This window comes from Megalops cyprinoides, chromosome 4 (genome assembly GCF_013368585.1).
Source record: "Megalops cyprinoides isolate fMegCyp1 chromosome 4, fMegCyp1.pri, whole genome shotgun sequence".
In the NCBI taxonomy this organism is placed as follows: domain Eukaryota; kingdom Metazoa; phylum Chordata; class Actinopteri; order Elopiformes; family Megalopidae; genus Megalops; species Megalops cyprinoides.
Window position 1 is genome coordinate 20,867,044 of NC_050586.1, and position 19,904 is coordinate 20,886,947.

At 40.4% G+C, this 19,904-nt stretch overlaps 2 protein-coding genes across 2 annotated transcripts; both read right to left on the bottom strand.

The window, feature by feature from the left end:
* Nucleotides 1–2,710: 2,710 nt before the first annotated feature.
* On the bottom strand, nucleotides 2,711–6,856 carry LOC118777103 (N-acetyllactosaminide beta-1,3-N-acetylglucosaminyltransferase 4-like). The gene is made up of 2 exons (XM_036527832.1): nucleotides 6,785–6,856; nucleotides 2,711–3,938 (listed from the first exon to the last, which is right to left on the bottom strand). Exon 2 carries the CDS (start codon nucleotides 3,932–3,934, stop codon nucleotides 2,804–2,806), a length of 1,131 nt encoding a protein of 376 aa, XP_036383725.1. The 5' UTR covers nucleotides 3,935–3,938; nucleotides 6,785–6,856; the 3' UTR covers nucleotides 2,711–2,803.
* A 1,102-nt stretch (nucleotides 6,857–7,958) lies between these two features.
* On the bottom strand, nucleotides 7,959–19,454 carry LOC118776152 (leucine-rich repeat-containing protein 43-like). Its single transcript, XM_036526261.1, has 12 exons — nucleotides 19,368–19,454; nucleotides 18,389–18,646; nucleotides 17,798–17,908; nucleotides 16,666–16,805; nucleotides 15,722–15,960; nucleotides 14,383–14,675; nucleotides 14,048–14,330; nucleotides 12,610–12,749; nucleotides 12,150–12,227; nucleotides 9,385–9,612; nucleotides 8,232–8,334; nucleotides 7,959–8,104 (listed from the first exon to the last, which is right to left on the bottom strand). The coding sequence occupies exons 1-12, from the start codon at nucleotides 19,452–19,454 to the stop codon at nucleotides 7,959–7,961; spliced, it is 2,106 nt and encodes a 701-aa protein (XP_036382154.1).
* Nucleotides 19,455–19,904: the final 450 nt, after the last annotated feature.

Sequence of the window (19,904 nt, forward strand, 5' to 3'; positions counted from 1 at the left end):
TCCAAGCACATTGTGGACTGTATCTACTTAAATAAATGGTGATAATCTTTTATGAGTGGCTCATATTTTTCAGTTGAGTGTTCCTTCTGGCCTGTTAAACAGCAGATATTTTTAAAAAGTCGTATCATCAATCCAGTTTATGCGATGGCTACTGATAAATGACTGAGCAGATTTGGTTTTAAATAAAGCTTGTAGTGACAGTGATGGTGGAAACAAAAAAGTACAAATTGAGCAACTGTTTTGAATGTAATTGTCCTTTGAACAGAAAGCAATTTTGCTTCACAAAATTTAATGCTGTTTTTATATTATGGCCTAATCCAGTTTGGCTGGTTGTGACCTTTGACCTCACAAAGATGGTATCATTTCAAGCTGGTGCTATTACAGAAAAATGTGAAAATCTTTTACTTGATTATAACTAGTTGCAACCTCTTTTTTTAAAATTTTTAAATTTTACAACCCCCAGTTATATTTACTGTAATATTCATGTCTGTCAGAGGTGGCATCACAACAATAAGCCTGTCCAAGAATTCAGTGTTGATGCAAAGCAGTCAATTCAAATACGTTGATATATATTTACAATGTAGTAAAGGAAAAAGTCACTAACTACATAGTATGCATTATATTATGCTATGCATATTATCTGCATTATTGATGGGCTTGGAAAAAAGGGGCAACACATTTTGACTTTGGTGATTACAAATTGCTACGACCAGAATAATGCCACTGGCCACTGTTTGTTGTCGACAGGAACATTTATGGAGGGCATTTTTTATTTGAGTGAACAGTAGGAAGATATTTAATGTACAATCTACATTTTATATGGTCTTTATTTAGCCTGTATATTTACAATACAAGTACATGCCATCCTGGCTCAAATACAAGGTGCTTTCCCCCTGGGTAGAATAGGATGAGATACTTCATATGCTACCCGTCTCAAAAATCAAAAATGTCACCAAAAATGTTTTGCAAAAAGTATTTCCCTTATCACTTGTGAAAATCATTGTTACAACATTTGTCAATTTGTCCTGTAATCCAGCATTTTTCAAACTGTGGGTCACAACCCAAAGTTATTTTACAGTAACAGTCTGAAATTCTATCCATCAACAAAGTTGAATTGTGAGACTTTAAGCAATGAAAGTTTAGAACTGAACAAACAGGAGACATTTAGAAACAAAGCACCCACAGCTGTTTTCTGAATAGAGCATGACCTTCACGAAACAATGCTTCAACAATGGCAAATTAAGCTCTGGGTAGCTGTTTTTTTTCTCTTGCTTGATGTGTACCTACAGCAGCTAGCTAGTATCATACCGGTTTAAGAGATGGCACTGCCGCCTGCAATCACAGATGGAGTGCGTCCTCACAGCGCTCCAAGAGAGAGCAAGAATATGCTTAAGTGAATCTGAAATCTGACACAGCGGAACATATGGCAAGCTTACACCTGAATTTCCAGTATTTCCCTGAGGCTCCAGACCAAATGCAACGGGTGAGGTTCCCCTTCCATGCAAAATCTCCTCTAATCTAGAACTAAGTCTCCCAGAAATGGAGGAGTTAGTGACATTGCAAAGCAATGAGGGCAGAAAAAATGCAGTTTGAAGCCAGCACACTTACAAAGTTCTGGGTTTCCCGTTTGCAGCAAGACAGCTTTTCCTGGGTTGTACCTAAAGCTGTCTATGTGCTTCAATTTTGAACCACAATCTGTTTTCTCCACCCTGAGTTACCTGAGGAATAAGTACTGGAATGACTGTAAATATGACCTCAGAATGGCATTATCAAAGACAGAACCAAGGAATGACATGCTTGATGCAAACTCTGACCAGCCCACAACTGAAAGTATGCTACAGTTTTGCAATGGATTATTGGTAGGGACTGAATGTCTTCTTTTGGGTCAGAGTATTAAATAGTTTAAGAACCCCTGCTCTATCTGATATTGCCTCTGCTGCATGCACAGTGGGGTTTGTTGGCTGCAAAAGAGTAGTATATCACAGGACTGCACGCACCTCACTTTGTAAATGTAGAAAAAAAATTAAACATTCCAGACAGCCTTGGAGATCAAGGCACACGAAAATCAAACTTCCAGCTCTGACACTGTCCTTGTGGATCAAGGAAAAGGATAAATAAGGAAACCAAGGATAATCTGTCTTTGGAGTCCTATGTAAAATAAATGAGGAAATTAGTAATTCAAACATGTTTAAAAATTTGTCCTAAAGCAAATGGGAGGGCTTTGCTTGTAGTCAAACGTAACAGGTGAGTGGTCAAAGAAGTACAAACAATAGTATAATTCCTGGGGTGGAAACCACACATTCAGCAGGAATAAGACTCATGTACATTCAACATCCGTATTCAGACAGCAAAAAAATTTGGACCGTGTCAAAGGAGATGAGGTTAGTTCAGTCTAAGGGGGGGAGACCTGAAGTTTACATTAGAATTTTTTCACATATTACATATTGTTACAATATTAACAACAAGTAGATTGTGAAGCATTCCTTCCTTTTCCACCTTCTTCATCACTCATTGGCAAGATAGTCATGCAACACAACCAGGGCATTGACATCACATAAAAATAACATTCGTATATAAAAAACAGTTTTTGTTTCATCCATTTTGTGCATTCACAGTTTCTGATCACACTCACAGCTCAACATGACATTCCCATAACTATGTTTTCATACTGATGCACCTTTGTACAACAGCAAGTGCTCTGGAACAAAATGAATTCCATACGCATCAATGTATTTCTTTTGACATTTGTGAAAGTTTCAACACATTTCCTGCAGAATGTTCTTCAGCTGCAATCAATCTATGGTTACTTAAGGCTTCCTGCTATAGTGATTTTCTTGTTGCAGCTCAAGTCTGGATCATTTACAAGAGACCACATGGTCCACATCTCTGTGGGGTTCAGTTTATGCACCAGCATGAGTTCCCTGTAGAAGCATGGGTTGAATGGGGTGATGTATTGCCGGTAACCAAAGGTTCTGAAACCATCATGGAACACCAGCGTCACATTCATCTTTTGTAGGCACATACCCACAAAAACATCATCGATGGGGAACAGGTCCGTATCTTGGGCTGCGCGGTCCAGACCCACCACCATCTGGCGGGACATCAGGTAGCCACCCCCTCCTGCGTATGGCGGGTATTGACGATTGGGGTACATCTCCACTGGGATAAAGTACTTGTGTTTAGGGTCACGAATGGGGTAGGCCTGGGTAATAATGTCACCAGCGAACAGGTGGTCCGAAGGATTACGGTCCTCGAGAAACTCCACCATATTCCCTGTGTGAATGAAAACATCGTCGTCCCCCTTCAACACAAACTGGGCCGTCTGGCACTCCTCTCTGAACCAGCTGAGGAAGTGGATCTCCTTCAAAGTCAGATTGAAGAAACTGTCCACAAAGTCCCATTGCAGGATGTCACCAAACTGCCTGTTCTCATACTCCAGGAGCCGCTGCAGGGGATACCCCTTCACCGAGTCCTGGGACCTGCCCAAAAGGAACACCAGCTTCACTTTCTTGCCTCTGATGACTCCCTCCTGACCCCATGTAGTACGCAGGGCAGCCCGTCGGTCCACTTGGGCAGCAGTGGACTTGATGACCATCAAGAGGAACAGGTTATCATCGCAGGGCCTGGGCGTCAGCAGTCTAGGGAAGGACCGGCAGTGCTTGTACCTGAGGAAGGTGCGGTGAGCCTCAGGGAGGTGCGTAGGAATGTTTAAGAGGCTGTTGTTCAGGAGGCACTCATAGTTGGCAGAGAGGATCTGGGGTGGGGTGGTGTTTAACTTGGCCATGGAGCTACTGGGTTGGTGGCGTGTTAATCGAATGCTTACTGAATGAGGGGAACTGAGGTCCATCTGAATGAGGACCAAGCAGGAGAACGTCATGAACACCAGGACGCAGCACCACATGGAGAAGTTGAAGCTTGGTTTGAAGATCTTCATGGCTCTGTAAGAGGCGAAATGACAGTATTCGACAACAGGTACTGATGGGCAAGAGAATCCCCAGTCATACATAAAATAAAACAGTCTTATCAGAGAAGGGGCTGTATTTGTTCATAGGAGGGTCACATATTTTTCAGATTATTTCACGATCATTTAAAACGATTAACACTGGACTATTACAAGAGTGCATATATTCTTATATTCACCTCTAATAACAAAGAAGAAGGAAGAGTTGAGCAACTGTTCAGTTCTAAAAGAACAACAGTCATGGGATTTAAACTCCTTTTCAAATGAAATCCTAAATGTGGAGAAAAAAAATTCTCTGTCCATGATCATGTGGATTTTATTTGGCTTGGCATATGCTCCCCATTGTATTCAGGAATAAAATGTCATTGTCAAAAGTGCTTTTGTACTTCGAAAAGTGAGAGGGGCATGCAAGGTGATTGTTAGTCAGGCCATCAATGTGTGTAACATGAGCCTGTATTGTTATTAGGTGCATGTGTTTGGGAAAGGTGCAGAGAAGCTGTGATCTTTTGTGACCAAGTACGATAACCTGACATCACATCTTATGTACTCAAAGCTGTAACCATAGCTATTCCTAAAAAGATCAATACCTGACATTCTGCATATGTATGTGTTCAGTTTTTGTTGAGAGTTCCCAGTGTAGCAAGGTATTCCTAGTTACCTGTCATTCACTGTCACCATCATCATTAGTGTCTAATATCTTGTGTCCTCAGGTAAAACCACCTTTAAACTAATTCATTAACCTAATACATAACCCTATTATTTGTTATGTGTGTGCAAGCATTATGTAGGCTTTGAAATATTTGGCCAGGTTACCTCATACAAATTGAACAAACACTATCCCAAATCAAATCTACTTCCTCCCTTTTAATCCCTGGAATGACAAGCTCCATGTTGCTGGGAATGCCAAACTGATCTGGAATGTTAAAGCCTACCGTTTAACATTGCTACTTGTTTGAATTAACATGCAAGGCAATGTTGTTAAATAGGAAATGATAGGGTATGTATTTCAGAAATGTTTCTGTGGCTTCTTTTTTACTTTATGCTTTTTCCCCTAAATAAACTAACAATTTGTGACTTGTTGAGGTTTTGGTTAGGATCTTAGTTATCTTAACTAGCTACCCAGCAGAGTTTACCCAGTTTCTTCTGTTTTCAACAAAATGGTTACCATAAGCCAATCAATTCTTGGCATTTATGCATAATACGCTTGTTAGGTCTGAAATGATTAAAATCTTCTGAAATGTTTTTACAAGCCTTTTCCAATTGTATTCATTAAAACCTACTACCCTGGGGCTCCCAAGTGGCTCAAACTGTAAAGACACTGTTGTTCTTTAAAAGATGTTTAGTTTTTTTCTGCATTGAGCAAAATGGCCACCTTACGCTGATCAGTTTGTGCTGTTTATGCTGTTCTAGAGCTAGAGTTCTAGCTCTAAAGGTATAGCTATTTAGTGCAAAATTAATTTGTATGACTTGATTCAGCAAAGCTTAAGATTAAGCAAATGCACAAGACTTTAGAGGCAGTCATTCGTACCCTCTCCACTACATATCCTATAGATACCTAGCTCTCTAATACGCAAGGCTCTCTATTCCCTTTGTCTATGAATGTCATCATCTACTGCAAGCCTAATAAGAACTGTAGTAATACTAGCAGCCTTGGTTCACAATAATGAATTGTAAAAACAATCCAAGATATTTCATCCTTACAAACTGATGGTGAGTACATGACAAAGTCAGCTCCAATAATAAAATTTGCAAGCTATTTTCAGGCTGAGTTTTAAAATAATTACATAATTATGTGAACAATTACAATGGCTTGCCTACACCCATTAACCCTTACATTAAAACAATACCAATATATGCCATACCCAACAACAGACATAAATACATTTCAAATGTTGCAAATTCTTGATTGTAAAATGTGCTTTTATTTGTAGTTTTACCTGAAATTTGACCATTCTACTTTAGGTTGAGCAACCATGGGTTCTAAAACACTCCCCAAATTTCTCATTTGAGGTCCAGAAACTTGAAATAATTTTAACATTTGTGTTGAATAATGATTTAATGCTATAACTACTGATGCAAAAATGTACCAGATACAACTGAAACAGTCAAAGAACCTGTCTATGCAGCACTATGACAAAAAAACCTTGGATAAGGATGCTGCAATATCTGCTTGATGTGTCACTATCAGAAAATCTTACACAGTGCATTAATGACTTACACAGTTGGAAGACCACAAAAGTCAAGAGCACGAGCAATATATTGATAGACAACTTAGCACACATGTTCAACCTTTAAAATCCTCATTGCCAGCAAGTAATAATTCTGGACACTGCTCGAACAGACCGTTGTCACCTCTGGCAACACGCCACCGTTTTCGGATTTGACTACACAGTAGCCCACGCGTACACTTTTTTTAATGTTGGGTTTTATCGCTGATAAATTTGGCTAATCATTAGTGAGCAGCCCCTGAGCAGATTAACTATACTCTGGTAAGTATCAAATTACGGTGGATTTATCCAAGGTTGTAACCATTACAAGTCAACAGTTTAATTTAACATAACAGAAAAAATGTGCTGATCTTCTCGGACAAATTTCACCAGGATTAAAAAGGCTATCATAGATTCATCAGTATATGAGTGACTAAAATCTCTTATTAAAAAGTTACATACTTCTTACCCATTAAGAAACCTAAGCACTGATATAAACTCATTTTAAAACATTTACACACAATTAATTAAAACCATACACACCTACAACATTTAAAAAACAAATACAAATAGTAAGCGTACGAAATGAAGTTGTCCAAAAGTAAGGGTACGTTACTTGATTCTAAGGGTGTCCGGTAAGTCCGATCGACAAGCGAAGGTGAAGGTCAGCGCTGAGGAAATTGAGACACACAGTATCCTTGGGGATGAAGTAAGTCCTCCGGTGAGCCGTCCACACCCCTCCGCAATGAGTGATGGGAGTGGTGTGCCGCGAGCCTGTAAAATGTATGTCCCTGTTTGCTGTCCTGGATTATATCGTGTATAAAAATGCATATAGTACATGCAGTCATTACTGTCCATTTCATGTCTTGTTACTGAATAAATGTTTTCCTCGATACTGTCCTGATCAGTAAGTGTATTTGGGCAGACATATTTTAAACGATCCTTTGAATATATGGAATTCATGCAAGAAAGACGTCATTTAACAAGAGAAGAACAAAATGCATAGTGTCGACTTTCGTACGTCTACGTAATTTACCTTGTAATGCTTGATATTTATAGTGTTTTAATGATAGTAAGATTCAATAAATCCTGTATTGATATTATACAGTTAATCTTTGTCTAAAGTGTTTGAAAAAATGTTATACCTCACAGCTCTACGGTTTTGTGGCCATGTTCTTATCACATCGCAGTGTTTGCATGGCCGTTATTAAACCCTGCTAATGTGCAAACCATTACCTAACCAAGCTCATGCATTACATTGTTGGTTACGTACAAAACCCGGTCTTTCTAATATCTGAAAAACAGAAGAAATGTTTCAGTATCATTGCGACTCACACCAGACGTCAGCAAGATACTGACAACAGCCTGAAGGTAATGTAAAACAATGACTGTGCACATCGCAATTAAAGGAACAAGGAAGTTCAAATTTGTATAGTGATATTCAGATTGGATTTCACAATTCCCCCTTCAGAGAAATAATGTCCTCACTTCCACACATCCTGTTTGCTATCCCTTTACCCTTCCATATCCTTCATGACAGCTTATTTACACAACCTAACCCTGGCAACAGCATTTTTGTCAAATAAGACACATAAAGTCCCCTCCCCTAAAACTTAAACAAATGATACCTACCCTTATTTACTTACCCTTATATATCTACCCTTACTCAATTGACAGTACATAGACAAACCCAGTTATTGCTCAGCTTTCAAGAGCTTGTGAGCCATTCCATTTAGAAGTGTGCCCAAAGAAAATGCAAGTCCCTTCAGAGTGAACATGGATTTATTTATTTAGATTTTTTGTTTTCTGTGGGCTTGTGAGGCTGCCTGCCATTTCTGCAGATGGATACTGATCTCCAGGGTCAGAGGCTCCATCTGGTTGGGGAAGTTCTCTGTGTGTCCCTCTGCCTCACTCTCTTTCTTCCCCCTGCTCTTACCTGCAGGGAGAGAGAGTGGCACAGAGAGTGAGGTAATAATTACAGCATTTGAAACTCATTGTGAACCCTTGCGTTCCTCAGGATATGGTAACACCTCTGCCCCCGTCACCCAGAAGTATCCCTTTACCTTTGGAGGAGGGTGTATTTCTCTGCATAGCTGTGCTCTCTCCCGCAGGCTTAACCTTCTTGTCGTCTTTCTTTTTGTCCTCTTTGAGCTTCTTGCTTGACTCCTTCCAGCAAATTCAACAGTGTCACACATGAAGCAATGATCACATACATGTCTGCATGCAGCCTAGAATATTCTTAGGACTCTGGCCCTTGATTGTGAACACTTGCATCAGGTGTGACTTGTCATGTGTTATAGTGTTGACCCAGAATAAGGTTATTTAGGTTATTTGTGAGTATTTTGAACACTGATGATAGAGTGCCCAAAAAGATTTTGCTCTTTACTAGCACTTTACAGTTTAGTTGTTGCCATGATTACTCATAAATAAGTTTATTTATTAGTAAGGCTTTTTATATCTTGACTCTTCTGGAGTTTTTTGCTTCCATGTTAAGTTGGTGCACATACATGAAACTAGAACCGTGCAAAAGAAATGCATCTAAAGATCAGTGAAACTTCAAAAAGTGCTCCTGAGAAACAAGGGTTTTTCAGGTGAAGAACGAAAAGAAAGACCATCAAAAATGCCAAAATGAGTGAAGTCCCATGTGGTGATGGAGATCCCCAAAAATCAGGGCATTCTAGAAAAAATATAAAACACCTTTATTTTAATGGGCAGAGCACACAGATCGGCATGCTCTGGCAACAGCTTTTGTCAGGATAAAAAATACCAGCTCACGCAGACAAATATATACCCTTTTTCACTTACTGTTAATAAAAGAAAATGACATCCCGTGATGTACTGAAGTGACCAACACGTGTAGTTACCTAACAACACATGACTGGAAACTGGTCAGCAAATTATCAGCACAAATATCAACACAATATGCATTCAGGCTATTCTACCTTTAAAGATAAGACTCAGATAGTTCCCTTTGAAGGAGGCCTTTAAGTCTATCCCCTCCTCCAGAAGATTGTTACCATATCATACATGACTTTGTATGCATATGCGTCAGTCATGTCCACAAAAGAACCTGTCCCTTTCAGCTGTTCTCCAGGATATGATGATGCATGCTACCTTTCCTTTGGAGGAAAATGTCAATACTGTTATCTGAAACGTGCTTGCACAGAAAACAGTCGTTGTTTGGTAGATCTTGTGTGAGGAACAGGTGTGTTGTACCTTCTCCTGAGATGCTGTGGCCCTGCTGCCCTGCTCCAAAAGCACTCCAAAGTTGCAGAGCCAATGCACCTTGTCGCCCGCAGACACCAGGTTCTGGAGGTCAACGTGAGCTGAGCCCAAAGTCCTCCTGACAGGGGCTTCCTGGACCAGATCTATCTGCGACTCCTTCTTCTTCTTCTTGTCCTTGGGCCTCTGATTTGAAACTGTGTTGCTTGCTGGACGTGCACTCTGCTGAGTCAAAATATATATACTTGGTTAAATATATATCTGGTATCTGCCAACCACAAATATGTTATCATAATATCATGATAACAACAATAAGACAACAATATCAGCAAAATTACTGAAGGATCAGAAACCTATGCAGTAAGGCACCCTGTTGTTATCTTTCAGATTTTAGAAAAACAGTGATGAAGTCCAGATATTTTTTATGTGGAAAGATCATGAAATTTTACAGATTTGCAGAGGACAAAGCGCCATATCTGTTGAGGTTACAGTCATATTATTCAGCTACAAAATCCAAAATTAAATTAAATTAATTAATCTCAACTAAATGTTGAGATTACCAAAATGTCAAATAAATCCATTGTTTGGTTTAGTTTATGGATAAATAAATCAATAAATTATCTTTTATCATTCCGTGGGCAGTACTTTATCAGGTGAAACAGTATTTTATTCTGCATCTATAAGCAAACGCTGACCTCAGAACTCAGAATATGGGTGCATCAGTTTAGGGAAACAAACTAGGATACAAACTAGGATCCCGCACACCTTTGTTATCTGGGAAGGTTAACTGATAATAATGCAGTGTGGGTGTGCTTTTTTTATCTCAGTCCATTAGGCCTGTAGGTAAGACAGTATTATCACTAGAGTCAGTCAAATTGCTGATATGGTTAAAAGGCCATACATTTTAATCTAAATTCTAAATTAAATTACACAGTTTTGTGGGTTAAAGATTAAGTCCAAGGGTAATATCAGTTCAGGTAATTTTGTGTCAATAGTTCAGATCATTGCTTTCTGACTTGTTGGATTATATCATAATTTTTTTGTACAGTATTCAAAAAAAAAAAAAACATTAAACTTTGAACAAATATTTCTTGTATGATAAAAGACAGTTCCGTGATTTACACTTTTAACTTCAGCCATGTTGGTTACCTGTGACCTTAATTTTTTGTAAAATGTATTAAAACATTTAAAAATGGCAGGCTGATTTGCCAAGAATATGAATAATATATAGTAGATAGTATCTTTCTAAATTTCTCAGATACAGATAAATTTCTAAGTAAATTTCTCAGATACAATTTTTTTGGTGAAAAAAGACCATGTTAGATGTAGACTTTTGTTATGTTTTTGGAAACATATGACCACCATAACCCAAGGTAACTACAATAAAGGCTAATATTATCTCTTTGTACATGTATGAGTAAACTGTGTACTTTGTCCTCATATTACTGAGTCATATTACTGAGTCTATTACTGACAATCAGTCTATTTGTTAGCTGGTTTCCATTTATTTGATTGCAAGTTAGACGTGATTGATTAATTATGGTTACAATTCTGTTATATAGGACAGATAGTTTCAGTTACTATACCTCTCTGAACAAAGACCATAAGACACGCAGATCACCACATGGTAGTTCTATCATTTCTGTCACAAGATATTTATTGTATTATCATCTGAAACTGTATATCACAAATGCTCACAAAATATTACTTGGAGAAAGGTAGTGCACTGTGTGCACTGTGTCTTTGGGTATTGAACGGTTTTATGAAGTGTTCATACATTTAACTGGGAACAAAGCCGTGCCCACCCAGCCTGATTATTTTGTAAGATTCCCATCCCAAATTTAATGTGAAGACTTCTTCTGAATCAGAGGGTCCAATAACATTGTAAAGAATTGCAATAGCAAGGGAATTCAGGACATTGAACTAGAAATGCAAGACATGGCACCTTCTAGGATTCAAAACCTGCCGTAAGCAAAATAAACATAATACATTATATAGAGGCAGAATGAAGAATGCAGAGGTAGCTGATGGAGACTCTTAATAATATACTGAAAAATGAGAGAATGGTATATTGAGAAGATGCAGGAGGGGCACACCTAGGGCAATTAAGATGACAGAAACCCATTCACTCTGTTGTGCAACGACTGTATCTAACCACCCCCCTTTCACAGTATGTATAAATGTTAATCCTTCCTTGCCATTGTTCCACATGCAACAGAGATTCGGTTGCTTCACTTTCTGCCCTCTGGGCAGTCTGTAGTGTTTCATGTCCATTGTACTCACTGCAAACATACAACAGGAATCATTTCTATCTAAAAGTGAACTACAGATTTATGTCAACATCCTGACCTTAATACTACAAAGGGGTTTTCAAGTCTCTGGCTAGTTAAGAATTACATTAACATCACATCTTTTAATTTCAGATGCAATCCAAATTAAATTCTGGTTATCCTTTGAATAACCCACATTATACTGCTTCAGTAAATCTTATTTTGACATCACAGAACAGATGTCAGCCGCCTTGTATTTTTTTTTGTTCCATTACTGACCTGTGGAATGCAACTGAATGTGTGACTGAACTTTAAGGAGTTCAACTGCATGAGAAACAAACCTTTTATTTTCCCAAGCCACCTCAACTTTGAGATAATTATGCATGGTTTTTCTGGGTGCACATCAGGAATCACATTTGTTGATTCTTCAAAATCTTTCAGAAAAAAAAAGAAGTGATTTTGTGTTTCAGGGGCTGTTTTGTGTTGTACCTCCTTTGCTGCAGCCTTCTTGTCAGTGGCAGCCTTTGCCCCTGAATTTTCTCCCACAGAGGCTGGCCAGGACAGAACCTATAAGCCAAAACCAGAGGAGTCAACATCTATCTATCCATCCATCTATCTATCTATCTATCTATCTATCTATCGATCTATCTATCGATCTATCAGCCTCTTTTCTATGTTCTTGCTGTAGTTTTTGAATTATTTACTTGTCTACTTAATTGTTGCCTTTTATAGGACAGTTCTTAATTTTAAAAAGTCACACCCATATCATGGATTCCATTCTCACATGACTGATGTTTCATTTTATGTTCCGGGGTCTTGTCACAGAAATACAAAGAAACTGCAGCCCCATATCTGGTCCAGGAGGACAATGGCATTGGCATCTCTGAGCAAAGCTGGTGGGAAATGTCCGTCTTGGAATGTGACTGCAGTGGTGTCCATGCAGCCCTACCTTTTCCTCCTCCACCGTCACGTGCAGCCCCTGAAGGAAGAAGCTCTTGAGGATGGCCAGATCTCTGACATGGTGGACTCTTGTGTGGTCACACTCAATCACCTCTGCCCAAGGCAGCTTGGGGGTGCTGTTTGCTGTCACTGCAGGGAACAAAGAGAGAAGCCTGGGTTACACAGCTTTCCCCAGCTCAACAAAGAAGGACTACAGACATCCGCTGCTGCCTAACATGCTGTGAACCTTTTACACTTTGGAAAATGGAAGACATGTCTCACAGACTCTTCATAGAGGGAGATTCAGTTGTTTTCATTAAATTAACAGTACAGTGACTGTTTACAGTTAGTAGGATGTTAAACTCAGAACGAAATATGATCAATTGAGTCTTAAGCTTTCTGAATTGATAGACTGAACACTAGTAAATAAAAACTCTTGTGTCAGCCAGATTGACAAATTGTGGTGGTTATGCACCTGGATGCACTAATACTATATACAAAAATAACAGGTAAGGCCCTTCAGTAAATTAAGAAGAGGAAATGAATAGCCCGGAGCAGCTTTCAAAAGTGAAGGTCTGGCTGGACTAGAGAGTAGTAAAGTAAAGTAAAATTAAAGTAAAAGAAATTAGAGCACTAAATCAGATTTCTTACACTTCTTCTACTCCCCTTTGGTTTCATGTCATTTTTGTGTAAAGACATTTTGGCTGCATTTCAAGGGATTATTTTTAGTGAGATTGAGAAAAAGGCACTTCAGGCTTTTTAAAATTATTATTATTTTTATCAATACAGGGAATGGAGGGGAATCTTTAATGACAATAAGGAAATTGTTGGCCAAAAGCAGAAACTGAACATTGCCCTATGTGTTTCCCATCCAGATGGAAAACTAATATTGAAATGGGCTGGTTCCAACACAGTGCGCAACATCTGTTTACACACAAACATGTGGTGCTTGGAGGTGTACCCCCCGAAGCTGTGCCAGGGTGTGACAACAGTGTGTAAACAGAGAGTGGATGGAAGCTGTTGCTTACTGTGACCTCCAGGATCCACCAGCACATCCTGTAACCTGAGAACACAACTTCTCACAAAAACCTGTGCAACCCCGCACAAAGATGCTCACCATTGGCACAACAGAGGTTGTACTGTTTAAGATTGTGTAGAAAAAAGGCTGAGAGCCCTTTAACAGTACTAAATCCCACCGTGGCAATGTCTCTTATAATTGCACTTTTGTAAGTTGTTGTGGATAAGACCATCTGCCAAATGACTAAATGTGGATAATAATGTAATGCAAATGTCATCTGCAGCACAGCATAAGAATAAGGGAAACATTTGCGCCCTGGCAAACACAGGAACGTGAATGCCCCATTCTTTGGTTTTGTTTAAAGCTGTAGCAGCAGTGGCAGTAGCAGCAGCAGCAATGATAACAAGTGGGACAGTAACAGTTTCATTACCTTGACATGCGTGATCTTTAAACTGCCCGCTGTCCTCTCTCCCAGCTGGGAGACCTGAGCTGGGTGCAGTATCACACCTTTCCCTCTCACAGTTCTTTCGTACCTCTTGGGTGGTGTCATACTGTTCCTCTGAATTTCTTGGAAGACTAGTGGGGTCTACATTCTCTTCAATGGCGACGGGCACCCCCAGATCAGTGAGGGGCACCGGGTCACCACCAGTCTGCAACAGAAGAATTCTCAGATCCTTTTCAGAGGTTGACCCTATCCCCAATGGGTGCTGTAGACAACTTAAAGAAAAGAATTGTGTGTCAAACAGTTACATTTAATAATTTTGCCTGGGTTGTGTAAGGGAAGTTCCAGGGCTGTGCAACAAAAATGCCATTGACTGAGTGAAACATGATATCCCTGGAGCAGGCTGAGAATTTGACCAGTCTGAATAGTAGATAAACATGAATATTGGCTGCCTTGTTTCCTGAGGGCTGTGGACTCAGAAATTCGTAGGTCACCAGATAGCTGTAGGTGACCACAGGGAACTCAGCTACGCTGTTGTCTGTTGTCAGAGAGGGGTCAGGTATCCCTCTGATCCTGTGCGCTGTGACTGTCACTACTGCCTCATCTGCAACCGCATCTGAAACACCAACCAGAGCTCACAGTGTTGACAGCTGCTTACAGACCACAGAGTAGCCTGTCTACAGCACAGACAGTTATTCTTAAATATCTATTATTACATTACATTACATTACATTCATTTAGCAGATGCTTTTATCATGCTTTTATTTATATATTAGTTGAATGAGCAACAGTGTCAGACCAGGCTAACAACACTTCCAGACCAGTGCGTGTGAGCATTATGATCTGACCTTTCTTTCTTTGAGACCTCTGTACACATCAACCAATCTAAAGTCAAGGCCCAAGTCTAACCTTTCTAGCCATTTCTGTACTTTTCACATTACTTAGGGAAATTAATCTCATAATCACAGCAATCCTATTCACATTTGTTTCCAAACAATTTTGAGCCCGTGGATTTAAAGTCTCGTACATCTCTGTAAAACCTGTTACAGTGATTGCTTGGAATTAAGTTTTTTTGACTTTAATTGCATGTGGCATGTCCTGGGGAATTTTAAAAAAACAGTGGCAGTAGAACCGAGGCATTGGTTGCATTGCAGCAGCGGCATTATAAAACCTTTTTACCCTTACACTATTTCCACAACTATAAGCAAGTTTCTGTGTACTGCCTGACATTCAGTTCTGGCGCTGGGTTTCTTGTTTCACTAAAAAAGGTGCACTGAAGCAGAAGGAACTATGCGTATAAAGGGGAAAAACGGAACACTGTCTCTGTCTGAAATGAATGAAGGTGCCCAAACCTGCTGCTCAAATTATCCTGTTATTTGTACCTCACTAAGGCTGAAACTGAGGTCAATGCCCTACAGGTTTAGCTGAATTTAAATGGGAAGGTAGAGTCCTACAACACAGAGTTTCCGTCTCAGATCAGCTTAGGACAGGAGTTTACTGCTGGAGTAAAAACAGTTGTAGCAAGGCTGGTTTTACAAGTTTTTTCCAGAGGGAGAAAGAACACAAGAACACATGCTCTGGTTTCATGTCTTATGCCCACTCTACTTTCTGCTCCTCCCTTCCTCTGCTGTCTATGGTCCCATGGTGACCAGCCTCACTCACCCCTCCTTTTGGCTAGTCCACTGAATCGATGCCTGTCATCTGGTGTCACATGATTTCCATCCAGGAAACGCAACCTGGGAAGGCTGTCCAGGATGAAGCCGGGGTACGAAGGGGTCAGGGTGATAGGGTTGCCCTCTAGTGCCAGGGTCCTTAGCCTGGGCAGAGTGGAGAGGGAGTCCACCAAGGCCAGCTGCTCCACAAACCCAGACCAGCTCAAGTCCAGAGACACCAGCTCAGGCCTGAGTGGGGTAACAAAGGGGGAAAAAAATCGATATCCTGACAAACAGGGAGTCTTTGTCTTTGTCTCCACCTACTGACTGTTAGTGGTAATGACTCATAAATTCCTCAAGTTCACAGCGAGTTGAGATGAATGCACGCCGAAGACAAAGCGATGTATTCTTTTGAAGCAGCTGTGTTTATCAGAGCATAAGTTGAATATATGATTTTCCTATGAATAAACTTCGGGCCCCCACAGTGATGTCAAAAGTTTCACCTTGGACCTCGACAAGCCAACCTCGTTTAAAAATTTAATGTGTGCATACGAAATAGCACAGCTGCACGCCACAAGGAGAGGAGTTACTGTAACTTAAATGAGTTAAATACACGAAATGCTCCTAATACTGTAACACACGCTCCCTTGTAGAGGGCATCCATGGCAATTTCTTAATATTATTTTCCACAATGACAAATTGTGTCTGGTTTTGCAAACCAGTTGTTCGGAAGAGTCGAAATAGTGTGCACTTTGGGTAGTGATGGTATGAAACATCAACGGTATTTGACAAGGAACCCCCCCCAAATGCGCATATCGTCAGTTCGGATCATAAAACGCCCCCTTTCCCACATTTAATTTTGTCCATGGTTGCACCAGCGTTAGCCTTAAATACAATGAAACGTCGCTAGCAACAGGAATCTCGTCTGGATAATGGGAGATGGGTTACACTGACCAGAAGGACGCTGTGAGGAATTTGGTATCCGCTGAGGACCCCAGCTTGTTGCAGCCTAGTCCCAGGTGCTGCAGCCGTGGAGGAGAGTGACGGCACAGGCTATTCAGACTGCTCACCTGGTTGCCATAGAGCTCCAGCACCTTTACACGAACAGGAGTATACACACGCACGCACAATGACACCATGGCATCGGAATGTAATAATAAATAACACTGCAAACGAAACGATATCGATGAGATAAAGGGATTGGTGCACAGACAAGTACACTCTAATTTGGGAGTAGAGGTTAGATATAGAGCTGATAGAGCTGACGGTCCATACAACTGTTTCCAGAGCTTTCATAAAAATAGTAGCAGAGACATTTTGTAATAAATGTTTTTTTTTTTTTTATTAATGTTTTAAATATGGTATACTTGAATCTTAATAGCACTGCATGCAGAAAATACAGATTGGTCATAAAAACTTCAACTGAAGCTTCTGGAATTACAATGTATAGAGATATTCAAAGGCTTTCTGTTTCCCTGTGGCATAAAAGAACAGGACACACAGTAGAAATTCATCAGACTCTACTCTAAATATAGCACTTGTACTGAATTATATCCGCCATAATTAACCATGTGACCCCTCACAAAATGTACAATGGGAGATGCCAAGTTCCCCAAAAGTCATGAAATAAATTGACTACACCTGACTGACTATTCTGAAGGGTCTGAACTCATTTGGTTCAATTGTCATCCTGATTTCTCCCTGAAGGGGCAAAGGGATTTTGGCTACAGTGTATTGTATTGGAGGTATGTAGAGCCTACAGATAAACACAGATATGACACTCTTAAATCAACACAGACCCCAATGGCAATCTGTTCAAAAAACTGATGCATTTTTGAGTCATGATGACACCAACCTCTTTTTCCTTTTTTTATGCCACCTCAGCAACAAACTGCCATCTTCCTCTTGCTCTGCCAGCGTTTCCTCTATTATCTACAACACTTCCTTATAACGCAACTCCTTATCTTGTCATAAGTATTTAATCTCAGCAGTCACACTGATGGCTGCAATTTCTTGCCCTAGTCCTCACACTCAGTAACTGACTCAGTAGAAATTGCATCATAACTCTTATATCAAAGAAACTCACTCTCAGGGACTTAGGGAAATGGACGGAGGGAAGATCCGAGATGTAATTGGCCGTCAGCACAAGTTCCTCCAACTTGGTGAACCTCAACAGACCGTCATCAATGACTGAGACCTGGAAAGCAGTTAGGTTATCAGATTGGGGAAGCAGAGCCCCTATCATACCATATCAGCGCAGTTAGCAGGAAGGAAACAAAGCATTCTGGAAATTTCATATAGTCCTCAACTGGCGCCATTCCCCTTTTTACGATAAAAATCCATAATTTCTCAGCAATTATTGTGAAATTGTTGCATTGTTAATCCATTTTGTTGTTCAAATTTTTGGCCCTTGATGAGGTAAAACATGTTGCAGAACACTGACTGATTGTAGAGTATGACGTTGATGTCTACTGAATTTCCTTTACATTGTCTTTGTAAACGATCTCAAAGCCAAACGGAACCTGATCATTGATAACTTCTGAATTATGAATAGCAGCACAAGCATGCTGCTCAACCATTTTGAGTCACTCTCTCTATGCCGTCAGAGACTGTGATGAAGGATGAGGATGAAGGACATTACCTGAAAAAGTAAGGGATAAACAAGCCATCAACTCACGCCTTTGTCCACAATTCGCAGTGTTCTGAAATATTCATGAATGAAACTGTCAGAAAGGCGGGCTGGTGTCCTGATGGACAGCTGTCTCAGGGCTGTAGCTTGTGGGCTCCAGGACTCCTCCTGTCGCCACGGAGACAGGGGGCTGGTCAGGAGCTCAATCAGGTCCTCCTGTTCCTCCAACACTGACCCTCCTGTACCTTCATCCTGCTCTGTGTACCCCCAGCTCCAGTCCTCACGCCCCTTCTTCCTGGGCTTGCTCTATGACAGGGAGAAATGCAGAGCAGGCTAAACTACTTCAGCTCACATGAACTGCTGTGGTGCAGCAGATTTATATACAAGTCATCATTTCTGGTGATGATCCTGAGATAATTAGAAGGTTCCGCTACTTTTTGCAGCAGTATTGAGCGGAGGTTGTGGAGTACTCTGAAGCTAGGTATGGATTTCACTTCCCATCAGTGCCTATGTGAAATGTTGCACTAACAAGGGGTGCAGCTTTATTGTAAGTCTCCTCTTACAACAATATCACAGCAGCAACAAAAAGGAATTGATGAAATTGCTACTGTGACAGTAAAGCTCTGGGTATGGTGAAGCCTTTTACAAGCAACAAAGTTCAAAATTCAGTTACATTTAACATCTTCACAAGATTTGAATAGCCATCACCTGAAGCAATAATCTCTGAGCTATACTTGGAGAGGGCCATGCAATGTAGCTGGCACATGTTAACTAGTTGATATGCATTTCCTTGAATGGGATGCTAAATAAGCAGCCAACTATCTATACAACTACTGGAATACAGAATGACGCTCTCCCGAGAACAGTGGGTACAGCTCTGCACATATGAGTTTCCAGCTGCACAGGCTGCTAGGCCAGCAGCTACTATGGTGAAAATTAGTGCTGTGAAGCAGAGGTGGAAACCCTGTGCAATTGTGCCAGTCTGCACAAGTGAAACTGCAGCCCTGTGCAGAAGTGGAGAACTCACCCAGCTACCCATTCCACAGGGGAAGTCCTGCAGACAGAGGCTGCGTAGCAGATCCTCAAAGGCAGATGACACTGTCTTGGAGCTCATTCTTTAAAATGAAAAAGTGGCTGACCTCAGGCTAGCCTTTATTGAGACCCTGGCTTCCCCTCAATACAAAAACCTAGATGTCTGTGAGCTCAGTGTTCTGTTTACGGTTGTGATGCAGCCGCTAGCGCGACAGTATGAGTGTTCTGAATGGTTGCCTAGCAACAGGCTATTGCTGACTCTTCCGGTTTCAAGCCAGGGCTATCCTACGAGTGATAGGGCTAATACAGAGCCCAGAATAATTTGTAACAAACTGAGCGGTAGGCTCAGTACTAGAGATTATATAAAGGAGCAGAATATAATAGAACATAAAAGTATATCCAACACTTTGCTGGTATGTGGAATAATGTATGAAATATAAGGTAGAGGGAAAAAGTCATTTTCTAAAAGTTGGTTCCAAACATTTGAAACAATTAAGGAATAAAATTGTTTTAGTAAAAAAAGATTTTCAGC

Bases quoted from the DNA above. Each gene is read 5' to 3' on its own strand.
- LOC118777103 (XM_036527832.1), bottom strand. From the start codon at position 3,934: ATGAAGATCTTCAAACCAAGCTTCAACTTCTCCATGTGGTGCTGCGTC.
- LOC118776152 (XM_036526261.1), bottom strand. From the start codon at position 19,454: ATGAGCTCCAAGACAGTGTCATCTGCCTTTGAGGATCTGCTACGCAGC. The intron at 16,806-17,797 runs GTGAGTTTCTTT...GTTCGTGTAAAG, and splicing joins ATTTCCCTAAGTCCCTGAGA to GTGCTGGAGCTCTATGGCAA. The intron at 12,228-12,609 runs GTAGGGCTGCAT...TTTGGCTTATAG, and splicing joins TGACGGTGGAGGAGGAAAAG to GTTCTGTCCTGGCCAGCCTC.